General features: G+C 48.0%; 1 protein-coding gene across 1 annotated transcript in view; it reads right to left on the reverse strand.

The window, feature by feature from the left end:
- The window catches only part of ADGRB2 (adhesion G protein-coupled receptor B2), a 150,802-nt gene that overhangs the window by 101,085 nt on the left and 36,028 nt on the right, over positions 1-13,689 (reverse strand). The window contains exon 2 of the mRNA XM_030219619.1: positions 3,675-4,404. Coding sequence (XP_030075479.1) covers positions 3,675-4,389 — 715 coding nt within the window. The 5' untranslated portion in view covers positions 4,390-4,404. The remainder of the gene's footprint in view (positions 1-3,674; positions 4,405-13,689) is intronic.

The raw sequence follows: 13,689 nt of genomic DNA on the forward strand, positions 1-13,689 counted from the left end.
ACAGCACAGGTCTGAGCCACAGACAGACTCAGGTTATACATGTGCCCTAAATCACGTCCCATGTGTGACATATGTAAAGAGAGCATGTGGCATGTGTTCTGTCTCACATTGCATGCTTAAAAAGAATGCAGCACAGGTCTGAGCTGCAGACACAGGTTACATATGTGCCCTATATCACATGACATGTGTGATATACCCTGTTTCCCCGAAAGTAAGACATCCCTCAAAAATAAGACCTAGTAGAGGTTTTCCTGAATTGGTAGATATAAGGCCTTCCCCGAAAGTAAGACCTAGCAAATTTTTGTTTGAAAGCAGGCTGCCGAGAGCCGGACAAGGCCGCCCCCCCACCCGAGGTCGCCGGGCCCCCCTCCACCCACCCTCCATCGCTCCCGGAACTAACCTTAAACGCCTCCTTTCACCTTCACAGCAAGCAGCAGCAGGGCAGACCTCTCCTTCCTTCCGTGCCCCACCCTCGCGGACGTTACGTCAGGCGAGGGCGGGACATGGAAGGAAGGAGTGGCCTGCCCTGCTGCTGCTTGCTGCAAAGGTGAAAGGAGGCATTTAAGGTTAGTTCCAGGAGCGACGGAGGGCGGGCGGGCCAACCCCGATCCAACCCCGATGTTTCCCCGAAAAATAAGACAGCCCCTGAAAATAATACCTAGTGCATTTTTGGGGGCAAAAATTAATGTAAGACAGTGTCTTATTTTCGGGGAAACACGGTATGTAAAGATAGCATGTGGCATATGTTCTGTATCATACTATATGTACAAAAAGAGCACAGTGCAGGTCTGAGCCACAGACTGACAGAGACACACATGTGCGCTACATCAGGTCACACGTGATACATGTAAAGACATACCGCTGTCTGCATATCCCATGTGATCACAGAGAGGCAGGTACCAGAAAGCACTCAGCTGCTGTCCCTATGGATCTAATTCCTACCTCTTACTGCAACATCACCTATAATATTTCAGACCGAGGTGCCCTTAGCTTTTAATTAAATGTCAAATATAATTTGGCGATGATTATGTGAAGTCTCAGCTGTAGGAGTCCTGGGTTATTTCTGTCTATTGAAAAAGAGAATATTCTGGGAGGTCTGTGCCAGCCGCCCCTCCCTCTGCTCCAAGAAATGTCCTTTGGTTCCCAAGTAGAGGGGCAGGAGGGGGAGATCATCGGGTCACTGAGTATAGGCAGGGCAGTGGCTGAGCAAAATGGTTCCCAGGGCAAAAGTTGTTCCTCTATCACTCTTTCTCTCTAGGACTCCCATGCTAACAACATGCTCACAGACTGACTCAACAGTTTGAACAGCCCCCACCCCCCAGCTTGGTAGTTTCCCTGCTTGTTCTCCTTTCCTGATGGTCAAGAGTATTACAAGGTGATTCGCTCTGGCGTGGTCCATCCCTCGCAAGGGTCATCTGAGAGTTTCCCAGTCACCTCAGGAAAGAGGCTCATTAGCTCTTCAGTGCATGTGACCCCAGGACATTCACCTCAAGGTACCTATGCTATACACTCATGCAAACACTAAGCAGGTGCACACGAACACACATCTAGCAAATATACACATCCACCAGCAGACATTTACCATTTACACACATCCCCCAGCACACAACTACCAGGTAGACACATATATACCAGCACTCATACATCAGGAATACATGAAACACTCACACAACTAGGGTTGTACATACATCACAACAACATATACACACATACTATGCATATACACCCACAGGAAAGCACACATATACCAGGTATAGAAACACTCAGAGGGCAGCTGTCATGTACCTGTGAACACCCACCTGCACAAGGGTCAGTTTTCAAAATGACACCCAGAGCTTCACAACTCCTAAAATCTAGTCTTAGTCTCAGAACATTAGTCTTAAGGGTAGTTGGGGAAGGGCAAAGGGCAAGGAAAATATATTGGAAATGAATGGAAGGGGAACCACTGAGCTTCAGTACCTCAAACATTTGGGGGGTGGGAGCACCTCCCACTTGCCAACCCCAAGTACGACTATAAGTCAGTGCTAAATTCCTCACTTGTCTTCTCCGTCTTAAAGCCACCCCCACTGGCCTCACAGTTTAGGATCCTAAATTTAGGAACTCAGGGTTAGTCAGCTTTCAAAACGCCCCAATCTAAAGACTTGAAACCCCTCATGCTATGCATATCTACTCAATAAGTAAATATATACCCCCCCCCCCCCCTAGTCCTGTCTTTGTGTATTTGGCCAACATCCACAGTCTTCTGATCCTTGAAGAGTCTCCAAAGGTGTGCCAAAAGCACATCTTTCACTGTTCACCATCGAGTCCCATGCCTTTATCTGTCTGTGCCACAGAAATGTGATTCCACGCTCAAGTCAAAATAAGCTCCGAGGGAGTCGCATAATAAACTCAAATTTTACTTATGCATTTGTACATTTATTAAATAAATACATACATACATATTTATTACAAGTACTTGCAATCTGCAATGGATCACTTAACCCATAAAAGTAGACTAACAAAACACACAAGCATCATAAAACCTAATCCAACTGTATGAAACTAAACCCCAAGCATAACCTAACCAGAACAACAACACACCAACCCCAATTAACAGAACACAAACATGGTCAAATAATACTTTGCCTAAAGCCCAACAACCCTAAGACAACATAGTCCCAGGTAATTTTCCAATGCCTGAGAGAAGGCTAAACAAGGATCTTCCAGAGAGAATGGAACTCCAGGAGGAAGGGGCAAAATACGCAAAGGGCTTAAGCCTGACAGAGGAGAATTTAAGGAGGGCCAGGAATTGCCAATCCTGCCTGCTAGGAAGCTCATCCAGACCTGCTGGGTGAGTAGCCAGGTCACAGCCAGCCCAATATTTAGGTTCAGAATGATAAAGACATTTAGAAACTAAACAGAGGACTTTAAACCGAATCCTTTTTCCATGGCAACCTACACAAGGAGTGAAAGTAGTCACGTCTGAGCAGCTCTTCCCCAGAGAACGCCTCTGTAGCAGACTGTGGTTCAAAGTATTATGGCAACTGTCATTAAGCTACGAATGCCAGACCAAGATCCTTGCATTCAACAAACAGACTGGGTTGGAGGATCAATACACAGGCCAGCAAGAGAGGTTCCCAGATCCCAGAAAGTGGTCGCCACCTCCTTGGGAGCTGAATTAATGCCAAACAGAGAGGGACCATTATACACAGGCCTTCCGTTTCCACTAAACCAGGCTTTACATGGACTCAGTTGTATTTACTGCTCCGTAAGACGCTCAGCCACTGCCACCAAGCAGGCATTCAAATCGGAAAATGTGGCAGCTAAATGTCTGTTCCTCAGCTGTTCAAAGCCGCAGATCACTGCAAACATATGTCAAGAGGCCTCCATATCTCTCACAAACAGAGTGACTATTTATCTAATCATGTGTTTATATTGTACAATCCTGCCTTAAAAAGGGACTGCCCAAAGTTAAAAGCAACACTACATTTAAAGGCAGGTGAGAAATCATAACACGCACATCAAACAAAAGCCCACAAGCACAGGGAGGTCAAGTGACTCCTGCAACGTCACAGAGTCAAGGACAGAGACATCCATAGCCCTTACCATCATCTCCAGCCACAGGATCACCTCTGGTGGCTACAGATTAACCAGACGTGCAGCGGAGAGAGACAGAGAGAGGAAAGTAAACTTACCAAATGTCATATCCTTGGAGTAAACGTCATTCGCATTCCCAGAATGCAGTTCTGTCACACAGCAGTCGCTGCTGGTGGCCGGCAGGATCGCATTGGAGATGGTGGCGTTGTAATGATGAGGGGGCACATGAGGGCAGGTGCAGTCAGTCTGCGTGATGGTGCAGCGCTGCTGCCAGCCGCCAGCACGCACACACTCCTCAATCCATCGGCACAGAACAGCACACATGAACTGGCTTGAATTATCATTGTTAATTAGCAGAATCTCCACGAAGCGGCGTTCCAGTAAGTCTTTGGACAGCGCCGGTGTCACTCCTGACGAGAGGCATAGCCGCAGGAAGTTTTTATCAAAGTGCAGGAATGTGACAGGACCACCAGGCTGGCACAGCTCCATCCCTGCTTCCTCCCCCTCCTCCGGCTCAGTACAGCTGTGATTGGCCACGTAATGGTCTAGCGGCTGCACCAGGGGAGACAGGAGGGTGCACACTGGCTCCTCCTGGTCAAACTTGAGGTACAGAGAGTACTTGGTGGGGTCTGGGTTCTCCAGGGCCCACGAGCAGCCAGACGACACAACGGGAAACAGGTCCCTAAGTGAGAAGGATCCGTAGAGGATGCCAGAGGCCAAGGCAGAGCATGTGCTCAGGGCAGGGGCTGACCCCGCAGGCGACAGGAGGACAGAAGATATCACACACAGTAAGAGGTGACAAGCAGTGTTCATCCTATGTCATTTGCCCTGAAAGAAACAAGAGAGAAAAAGCTATGAGGAAGTGAGGAAGTTCACTGTCCCTGCACAGGGACCTCTACATGCACAAGAACACACAAGCCCAGACCCAGAAAACCCTTCTATCAGCCCTAGAACAAACGCTGAGGAAGCAGAAACGTTTCTGGTCCTTACGTACATACAGCGTCTCGGGTGAATCTCTTCATAAAGCTCGTTAATAAAGTCCAATACATAAATACAAAGGTTCGGTCCCTGCTGAAGTCCCACATGCATTCCTATGTTGTAGAGTGCTCAGTATTGATCATTGGCTCTCCCAGTCCCCTCTTCCCAGCCTCGCTGACCAGGTTACTCTAAACTCAGTCCCATAAGATGCCCATCAAGGAAAGGAAGGGTATGTGGGTATGCATTATCACCTGAGATCAGCAGATACACCCAGTAATTCCATGGCACAACTGCAATACATCTCTGCTTACAAGGAGGTCACCTCAGAGAGGAGGAGTAGCTTAGTGGTTAGTGCAGTGGACGTTGATCCTGGGGAACTGGGCTTGATTCCCACTACAGCTCCTTGTGACTCTGGGCAAGTCACTTAAACCTCCATTGCCCCTGGTACAAATAAGGACCTGAATATACTATGTAAACCACTTTGAATGTTGTTGCAAAAATCACAGAAAGGCAGTATATCAAGTCCCATTTCCCTTTCCCTTTTTGAGATTCTAGATGGAATGTTGCTACTTTTTGAGGTTCTACATGGAATGTTGCTACTATTTGAGGTTCTGTTGCTACTATTTGAGATTCTACATGGAATGTTGCTACTATTTGAGGTTCTGTTGCTACTATTTGAGATTCTACGTGGAATGTTGCACTATTTGAGATTCTATTGCTACTATTTGAGATTCTAGATGGAATGTTGCTACTTTTTGAGGTTCTACATGGACTGTTGCTACTATTTGAGATTCTACATGGAATGTTGCTACTATTTGAGGTTCTGTTGCTACTATTTGAGATTCTACATAAAATGTTGCTATTATTTGAGATTCTGTTGCTACTATTTGAGATTCTACGTGGAATGTTGCTACTATTTGAGATTCTACATGGAATGTTGCACTATTTGAGATTCTACATGGAATGTTGCTAGTGAAGGAGTAGCCTTGTGGTTAGTGCAGCAGACTTTGATCCCGGGGAACTGGGTTTGATTCCTGCTGCAGCTCCTTCTGACTTTGCACAAGTCCCTTAACCCTCCATTGCCCCAGGTACAAATAAGCACCTGCATATACTATGTAAACCGCATGTACATGTAGTTGCAAAAACCACCGAAAAGCAATAAATCAAGTCCCATGTTCCTTTTCCCTCAGAGGTCCACCAGGTCACAATTTTTTTGTTTTTTTAAAGGGAAACCCATGGCTACATCCAGTCACATAGAAAGTTATTTTTAAAGAGGCCATGCAGGGAAACAAATCTTCCCACTCGGAGTATCGCACTAAGATGTCTCTATTAGGGCAGTTCTCTCTGCAGCAGGGGGCGACAGGCTCAGTTTTCCTTTCAAAGACTATGAACCAGAGTGGAAGGAAGAAAAGGACTTAAAAGCAAAGAGGCAAAGCAATAAAGAAGAAAACTGGGAAGGGGGGGGGGGGGGAGATGAAGTCAGACAGATAAACACAGCAAAGGAAAAGGAAAAAGAAAACAGAGAGGGGAGAGGGGAGAGGGAGGTCTGATTATCCCCACAATATTTGGCGGCCTTGCTAGTTAAATGCATTGGGTCAAAACTGATTACAGTTTATTTCACATTTAGCAAAATCAAGGCTTGAATTACCCTTGATTAACAGAGCAATTTGACACTCAGATTTCAACAAGAACTAATCACGTTTAGCACCAAATACCATGTGCTGAAAGGAGATGTAACAAGTCTGTAACACTAACACATTTTTAGAACCTAAAGCAAGGGGGGGCAAAGGGGGAACCAGACAGCGAGGAGGGGCAGATTGGGAGAGGGTCAAGAGACTGGAGAGACAACACAGGACAGAGAAAGTGAGAAGAAGGGGAGGACAATGAAAGAGCAAGGGGTACATAAAAGGGAGAAAGGGAAAACCAGAGAGCGAGGAGGGGCAGACTGGAAGGGTCAAGAGATTGGTGAGACATCCCAGGAAAGAGAGACAATGGGAAGAGAATGAAAGATCAAGGGGTGCCCAAAGGGGGGGAAAGGGAAACCAGAGAGCGAGGACGGGCAGACTGGAAGCAGAAGGGTCAAGAGATTGGAGGGACATCCCAGGAAAGAGAGTCAATGGGAAGAGAATGAAAGATCAAGGGGTGCCCAAAGGGGGGGAAAGGGAAACCAGAGAGCGAGGAGGGGCAGACTGGAAGCGGAAGGGTCAAGAGATTGGAGGGACATCCCAGGAAAGAGAGACAATGGGAAGAGAATGAAAGATCAAGGGGTGCCCAAAGGGGGGAAAAGGGAAACCAGAGAGCGAGGAGGGGCAGACTGGAAGCAGAAGGGTCAAGAGATTGGAGGGACATCCCAGGAAAGAGAGACAATGGGAAGAGAATGAAAGATCAAGGGGTGCCCAAAGGGGGGAAAAGGGAAACCAGAGAGCGAGGAGGGGCAGACTGGAAGCGGAAGGGTCAAGAGATTGGAGAGACATCCCAGGAAAGAGAGACAATGAGAGAAGGAGAGGAGAATGAAAGGTCAACCGGTACACAAAGGTGGGAAAAGGGAAACCAGACAGCGAGGAGGGGCAGATCGGGAGAGGGTCCAGAGACTGGAGAGACAGCACAGGAGAGAGATAATAAGAGTGGAACCAAAGATAATGGGATATGAGAGACATAAGTGGGGGAGGAACCAGAGAGCAAGGAGGGGCAGACTGGAAGAGGAAGGGTCAAGAGCCTGGGAAGAAAGCCAGCACAGGAGAGAAAGAGAGAGAAGGGGAACAAAAAGAGAAATCAAGGGGTTTGAGAAACACAAAGGGGGGTGGGGGGAGGGGGAAGGCCAACTGTTCAACTACCACTGGTTCTCAGATTATGCAGCTAGTGCCCAGAATGCACTGCTTCTCTCAAATGCAGCCACCGACAGATGGAGAAACTGGCTGATGTGAACTATTTTAGAAAGAAATTATCACATGGCTACCTACCAGCTCTTGTCAGTAACCAGGCTTTAGGGTCACCAAACTCTAGCATCATAATAAAGGCTGTGATCCCCCACTCTACTGTCCCCAAGCTACAGGCCCTCTGACAACACCCCAGGAGCAAGCAGTACTAACACCCCACCCTCTTTAGCACTTAAAATACTGTTTTAAAAGCCCAAACTAGTGGCACAGTGACTGCCCAGGGCCAGGGATTCTGCACAGGGCGGTGTACAGCCATCACACAAGCCCAAAAACTGAGGGCCTGGAAGCCCCCAACCCGGGACTGTCCCTGCAGGGGTTGGATTTGGTGAACTAGGCCACGAAAGAATGTTGTGGGTAGTTCTGAATAAAAACTCAGCGTGCCATAGCCAAAATACCCCCCCATTTTATTTTAGAAATGTTTAAGGTTCCCCTCTGCTTTGCCCCCTCGTCCCACCTGAACCCAGGGGGCAGCCATGTTGTCAACGGACAGCAGGATCACTGCCTCTATTATGTCACAGCCAATGAGAGCCAATCAGAAGAAGCAGCGAGTGTGAGGTAAGCAGAGTGGCTACTCCCAGGGCAACGGCACCAGCAACCAACCACCTATAATAACATGAGACGGTGAGAACTTGAGACAGGATCGAGTGGACATCAGTCCTGCCTTGTCTTCGAGGTATGAGGGGGCACAGAATGTGGTGGGTCCACTAGACTACCGGGAATATTTTGGAGCAGGTTACTGGGGGAAGAGACAGAGGATCAGGGGATTGTGGGATTTGATTGTGGGGGGGGGGGGGAGGAGGAGGGAATGCAATTTGAACACCAATAATTTACTGCATCGGAAAGAAAGGTTTGCGTTAGAAGCCGTGCGCTCAGCCATCAGCACACAGGCCTAACGCGCAGCATTCTGCATCAGTCCCAAAGACAGAGAAGAAAAAGGGGAGCAGGAGAGGGGGAGCCGAGAGCCAGGGCCGAAAGCTGAGCTACTGCCTGAGTTGAAGCAGCAGGAGAGGCTGTAACCTGTGAAAAGAGACACTGAGCCCAGCAGCGGTGCGGAAACTGGTCCCAGGACTGCTCAGAGCTCCAGTGTGTGTGTGTGGGGGGGGGGGGGGGGGCTGAGGAGCTGAATCTGTTCTCTAAGCTAATGGCCAGGGGTGGACCAACCTACAGCTCACAGGCCAAATGCAGCCCCACCACTGCTGCAGGTAAAAGGCTTTTTTTTTTTTTTTCTTTTAAGGAAGAAAATGGCCGTGAAGTAAGTTAAACACTTACCGTGTGGCCATTTCCTGGGGAACCCTTGCCTGCCTTACCGGAATTGGTGCACAATGGGAGTCGGAACTACCATTAGACTGGCACTACCCTACCACCCTTTTGTAAAAGGACCCCTTTGTGAGGTGTCACTTAAGCGGTTAAGAGCTGAATATCGCACTTAACCGCATAAGAGAGCCAGCTAGGGGGCATGCATTGAAGCTACAAAGTAGTAAATTTAAAACGAATCAGAGAAAATATTTCTTCACTCAACGTGTAATTAAACTCTGAAATTCGTTGCCAGAGAATGTGGTAAAGGCAGTTAGCTTAGCAGAGTTTAAAAAAGGTTTGGACGGCTTCCTAAAGGAAAAGTCCGTAGACCGTTATTAAATGGACTTGGGGAAAATCCACTATTTCTGGGATAAGCAGCATAAAATGTTTTGTACTTTTTGGGGGATCTTGTCAGGTATTTGTGACCTGGATTGGCCACTGTTGGAAACAGGATGCTGGGCTTGATGGACCTTCAGTCTATCCCAGTATGGCAATACACAAACCCAGATTTTCAAAGCTGACAGAAGCTCTGCCCATTTCCAATTTTGGCATTACATAATTTTGCAGCTCAGCGGGACAGTAGTGACATTCACATGGCTCTCTGCTTATAAAGGTTGCCCATCCCTACTAAAAGCAGGCGGCATGTGCAAGACGCTGCCTGGCAAGCGACCTGCCAGCGAGCTAAAAGGCCATACCTCCAGAATTAAAATTAAATCAAATTATTTAGGAAGAAATTAGAAGCTCTGCAGTTTGAACTGGCTGGTGTTGCTGCTGTTTGAGGCCATTTTTTCACCTTTATCTGGATGACAGCTATGGCTCAGCCATGCATAATAATGTTATTTTTTGGAATAATTTTTGTTACTGTATTTTATGTTGATTTTTATGTTTGTATAGAGAATCTTATGTACTGCCTTTTACTGGTTTACAAGCTAAAGCCAGTTATAAATTCCCATTTGCACTGAATTAAATTAGTGTGAGAGTTATTAAGAGACAGAAAAAGCTTCCGACTACACAGAAACTCCTGCTGCAAAGGCCAGTGCAGACCCCTGAGGAAAACCAGCTAAGGAAGCAAGAGTGGATGGTTAGAACTAGAAATAAAACACAGTTTTCCAGTTAGTTCCCGTGTCTGAGCACTGCCCAAGCCCCCACTGCAAGGCCTGGAGCTCTGGTGGCCTGCCAACAACACAGAGGTTAGCTTAGCTTTTCATTAGATAAGGTGCAACATGGGAAAAGAGGGACCAGTGGCCTGCAACATGGAACCCTCACCTCCGCACGGGTCAAAGCATGGTGCGTGGAGGTGCCTGTGGCGAGACTGGCGCATGCACCCGTACATACACTAACTGACCAGCGAGGGGCAGCACTGATAAGACCCTGACACCAAAATCTACCTGTTTTGGGAAGTGTCACAGGCATGGGGGACTCATGCACAAAGGATTCAGGGATTGTGTTGATTACATTTCAGCTCTGGTGTCTTCCCTCTGCCGTGCCCCTGTGGAAACGGGAAGTTATATCTACGCATATTCAGCAGATAGCCAAGACCTGTCGCTTCTTCCTCTACAACATTAGCAAAATTCGCCTTTTCCTCTCTGAGTACACCACCCGAACTCTCATCCACTCTCTCATTACCTCTCGCCTTGACTACTGCAACCTACTCCTCACTGGCCTCCCACTTAGCCATCTATCCCCCCTTCAATCCGTTCAGAACTCTGCTGCACGCCTTATCTTCCACCTGGACCGATATGCTCATATCACCCCTCTCCTCAAGTCACTTCATTGGCTTCCGATCAGATACCGCATACAGTTCAAGCTTCTCCTACTAACCTACAAATGCACTCGATCTGCAGCCCCTCCCTACCTCTCTACCCTCATCTCCCCCTACGTTCCTACCCGTAACCTCCGCTCTCAAAACAAATCCCTCCTTTCAGTACCCTTCTCCACCACCGCCAACTCCAGGCTCCGCCCTTTCTGCCTCGCCTCACCCCATGCTTGGAACAAACTCCCTGAGCCCATACGCCGGGCCCCCTCCCTACCCATCTTCAAATCATTGCTCAAAGCCCACCTCTTCAATGTCACTTTCGGCACCTAATCACAACACCTCTATTCAGGAAATCTAGACTACCCCAACTTGACATTTCGTCCTTAGAGTGTAAGCTCTTCCGAGCAGCGACCGTCCTTAGTTATTAATTTATACAGCGCTGCGTAACCCTAGTAGCGCTCTAGAAATGTTAAGTAGTAGTAGTAGTAGGGAAGACGCTGGAGCTGATGCAGGTAGTGCTCAGAAGGGGGGGGACAACTGCATTTAAAGGTAGATCAGGGAGAGGGTGGCCTAAGAGAGAGCACCGACGGGCGGGGGGGGGGGGCGGCAAGCCAAAAGTTGGCTCAGGGCACCACAGTCCCTTGAGCCAGCCCTGGAGAGGAGTTACAGTAGTCTAAACAGTGAACGTAAAAAACGTGGAAATGCTGGAACAGCAGGGGACACTGCAGGGCAGGAGTGAGGTGCGTCGGCATTATGATGTGAAGGAAAATTACTACTACTACTACTACTACTACTAACTAGCATTTCTAAAGCGCTACTAGGGTTACGCAGCGCTGTACAATTTAAACATAGAAGGACAGTCCCTGCTCAAAGAGCTTACAATCTAAAAGACAAGAAAACAATCTAAAGACAAGTGAACAATCTAGAGGACGAGTGAACAGTTAGTCTGATAGGGTGGATAGATTGGGGTATTTTATATATCTCGAGTGGTTAGGCGCCGAAGGCAGCATTGAAGAGGTGAGTTTTAAGCAGAGATTTGAAGATGGGTAGGGAGGGGGCATGGCGTATGGGTAAAGGAAGATTGTTCCAGGCATGGGGTGAGGCAAGGCAGAATGGGCGGAGTCTGGAGTTGGCAGTGGTGGAGAAGGGTACTGAGAGAAGGGCCTTGTCCTGTGAGCGGAGGTTACGGGCGGGAACATAGGGGGAGATGAGGGTGGAGAGGTAGTGAGGAGCCGCAGACTGAGTGCATTTGTAGGTAAGGAGGAGGAGCTTGAATTGTATGCGATAACTGATCGGAAGCCAGTGAAGTGATTTGAGGAGAGGGGTGATATGAGTATATCGGTTTTGGCGGAATATAAGACGTGCAGCAGCGTTCTGAACTGAATGAAGGGGGGATAGATGGCTGAGTGGGAGGCCGGTGAGGAGTAAGTTGCAGTAATCAAGGCGAGAGGTAATGAGAGCGTGGACGAGAGTTCTGGTGGTGTGCTCAGAGAGGAAAGGGCGAATTTTGCTGATGTTGAAGAGGAAGAAGCGACATGAAAATTGTTTCATACCAGCCAACTTCATGTCTAGCTATAATAACTGATGTGATCTGTCTCTTCCTCCCTTGAGCAATAACACTGCATAACAGATTGCAAAAACAGAAGTGAAGAGAAATCACAAAGCAAAGGCCAGCGAGAAGACACTGTTCAGCCCACTGCAATTCCTGGTCACATCCAGCAGCCTTCAATTAAGCCATCAAAGCCAGCCTTCAGAGGCTATTGCTTATGGGACCGAGTGAAGCAGACACCCAATTTGGAGCGGAGAGATGGGAGGCTTGGGGGGGTGGGGTGGGGGGGCATCTGCCATCAGCACTGTAGCAACTCATGGGCCTTTCGCTATTGGATTTTAGAGATAATTAATCTGTTGGAAGGTAAAGAAAGATGGTGCCATCCATTAAGTGGGCATGTCGTTCCCATGGACTCTGCACCCCTGCAGCAGCCCCAGTAAATCCCGGCCCATTGCCATTCAGAACTGCAGGGTGAGGGGTGGTCCTGAGGTGCAGGAGTATGCTGCAACAGAGTTTTATCCTATGAAGGCCTTTCTTCATCACTGCACTGTGTCCATGCTTCTCGCTCAACCACTAGGCATGCCCACTGTCAATCAGTGTTGAGACCACCTCCCCCCCCCCCCCCTGTAACAGAGATTCCAAAAGCCATTTCCTCCCCCTTCCCCCAGTAAATGGAAGTGTCATTCACAGGGCACAGACTACACCAAGCAAAGGACTGTTCACTTGCAATACAATCCCACACATTCTCTCAAAGAGAAACAGGTCTGCTGTGAACTTTCAGGAGTCTGCACAAGTACTTCTTAAACCGGAGAGAAAGGCAATGCAAACTTCAGCCAGCCAACTGGAATCAATCATGCACCTCTGATTTACTGCACTTTAATGACATTTATCCCACCATATGGGCAATACTGGCTATCATTTAAGGAGATTAGCATATGCCAGGAATGATGTCATACAAAGAAAAAAAATGATCAGTGGAGCTCAACTTCTTCCATTCCCCTCCCCCCTCCCCCAAGATCCAACAGAGCACCTCCACTACAACCCACCAACTGGAAGAACTGCTTCCATTCCCTCCCCACACACACATTCAGCAGAGCGTGGAAGAAGCAATTCCTTCTCATGGGTTCCGGCTCTTTGAATCCAGTTGGAGACTTCAACACCTCCAGTATCGAGCAGGTTCCTTCATTGCATCCAGCTTCTAGGTAGCAGCAAAAGAACAGATCTCAACATCCACAGAAACTCAGGGAAGGGGGGCAATTGTCAAACAGCCCATTTACCTGGGGCAATAGATTTTGGAAATTGCCCTTATTGTGTGACTGAGTACGTGGCTCTATTCGCATTTGATACATGCATGAACCAGCACTTAAATATTTATGCAAGATAAACATTTCAATCCCCATTAAACAAAGCCAGGCTATGTATGTATCGAACCCAAGTGTGTGCAAATGGGAAGGGGTTTGATGTGGACATGTTTTTGGGCAAGAGGAAAGTGCAGCAGATAAATACCAGGTTGATATTCAGCCCACGGCAGTGAGCAGCTTACAAGCTCCTTCCTGCCAGGGGCTGACATAACCTCAGATACTCGATGCAGGACATAG

Source organism: Microcaecilia unicolor, chromosome 11 (genome assembly GCF_901765095.1).
Source record: "Microcaecilia unicolor chromosome 11, aMicUni1.1, whole genome shotgun sequence".
NCBI classification, from domain to species: domain Eukaryota; kingdom Metazoa; phylum Chordata; class Amphibia; order Gymnophiona; family Siphonopidae; genus Microcaecilia; species Microcaecilia unicolor.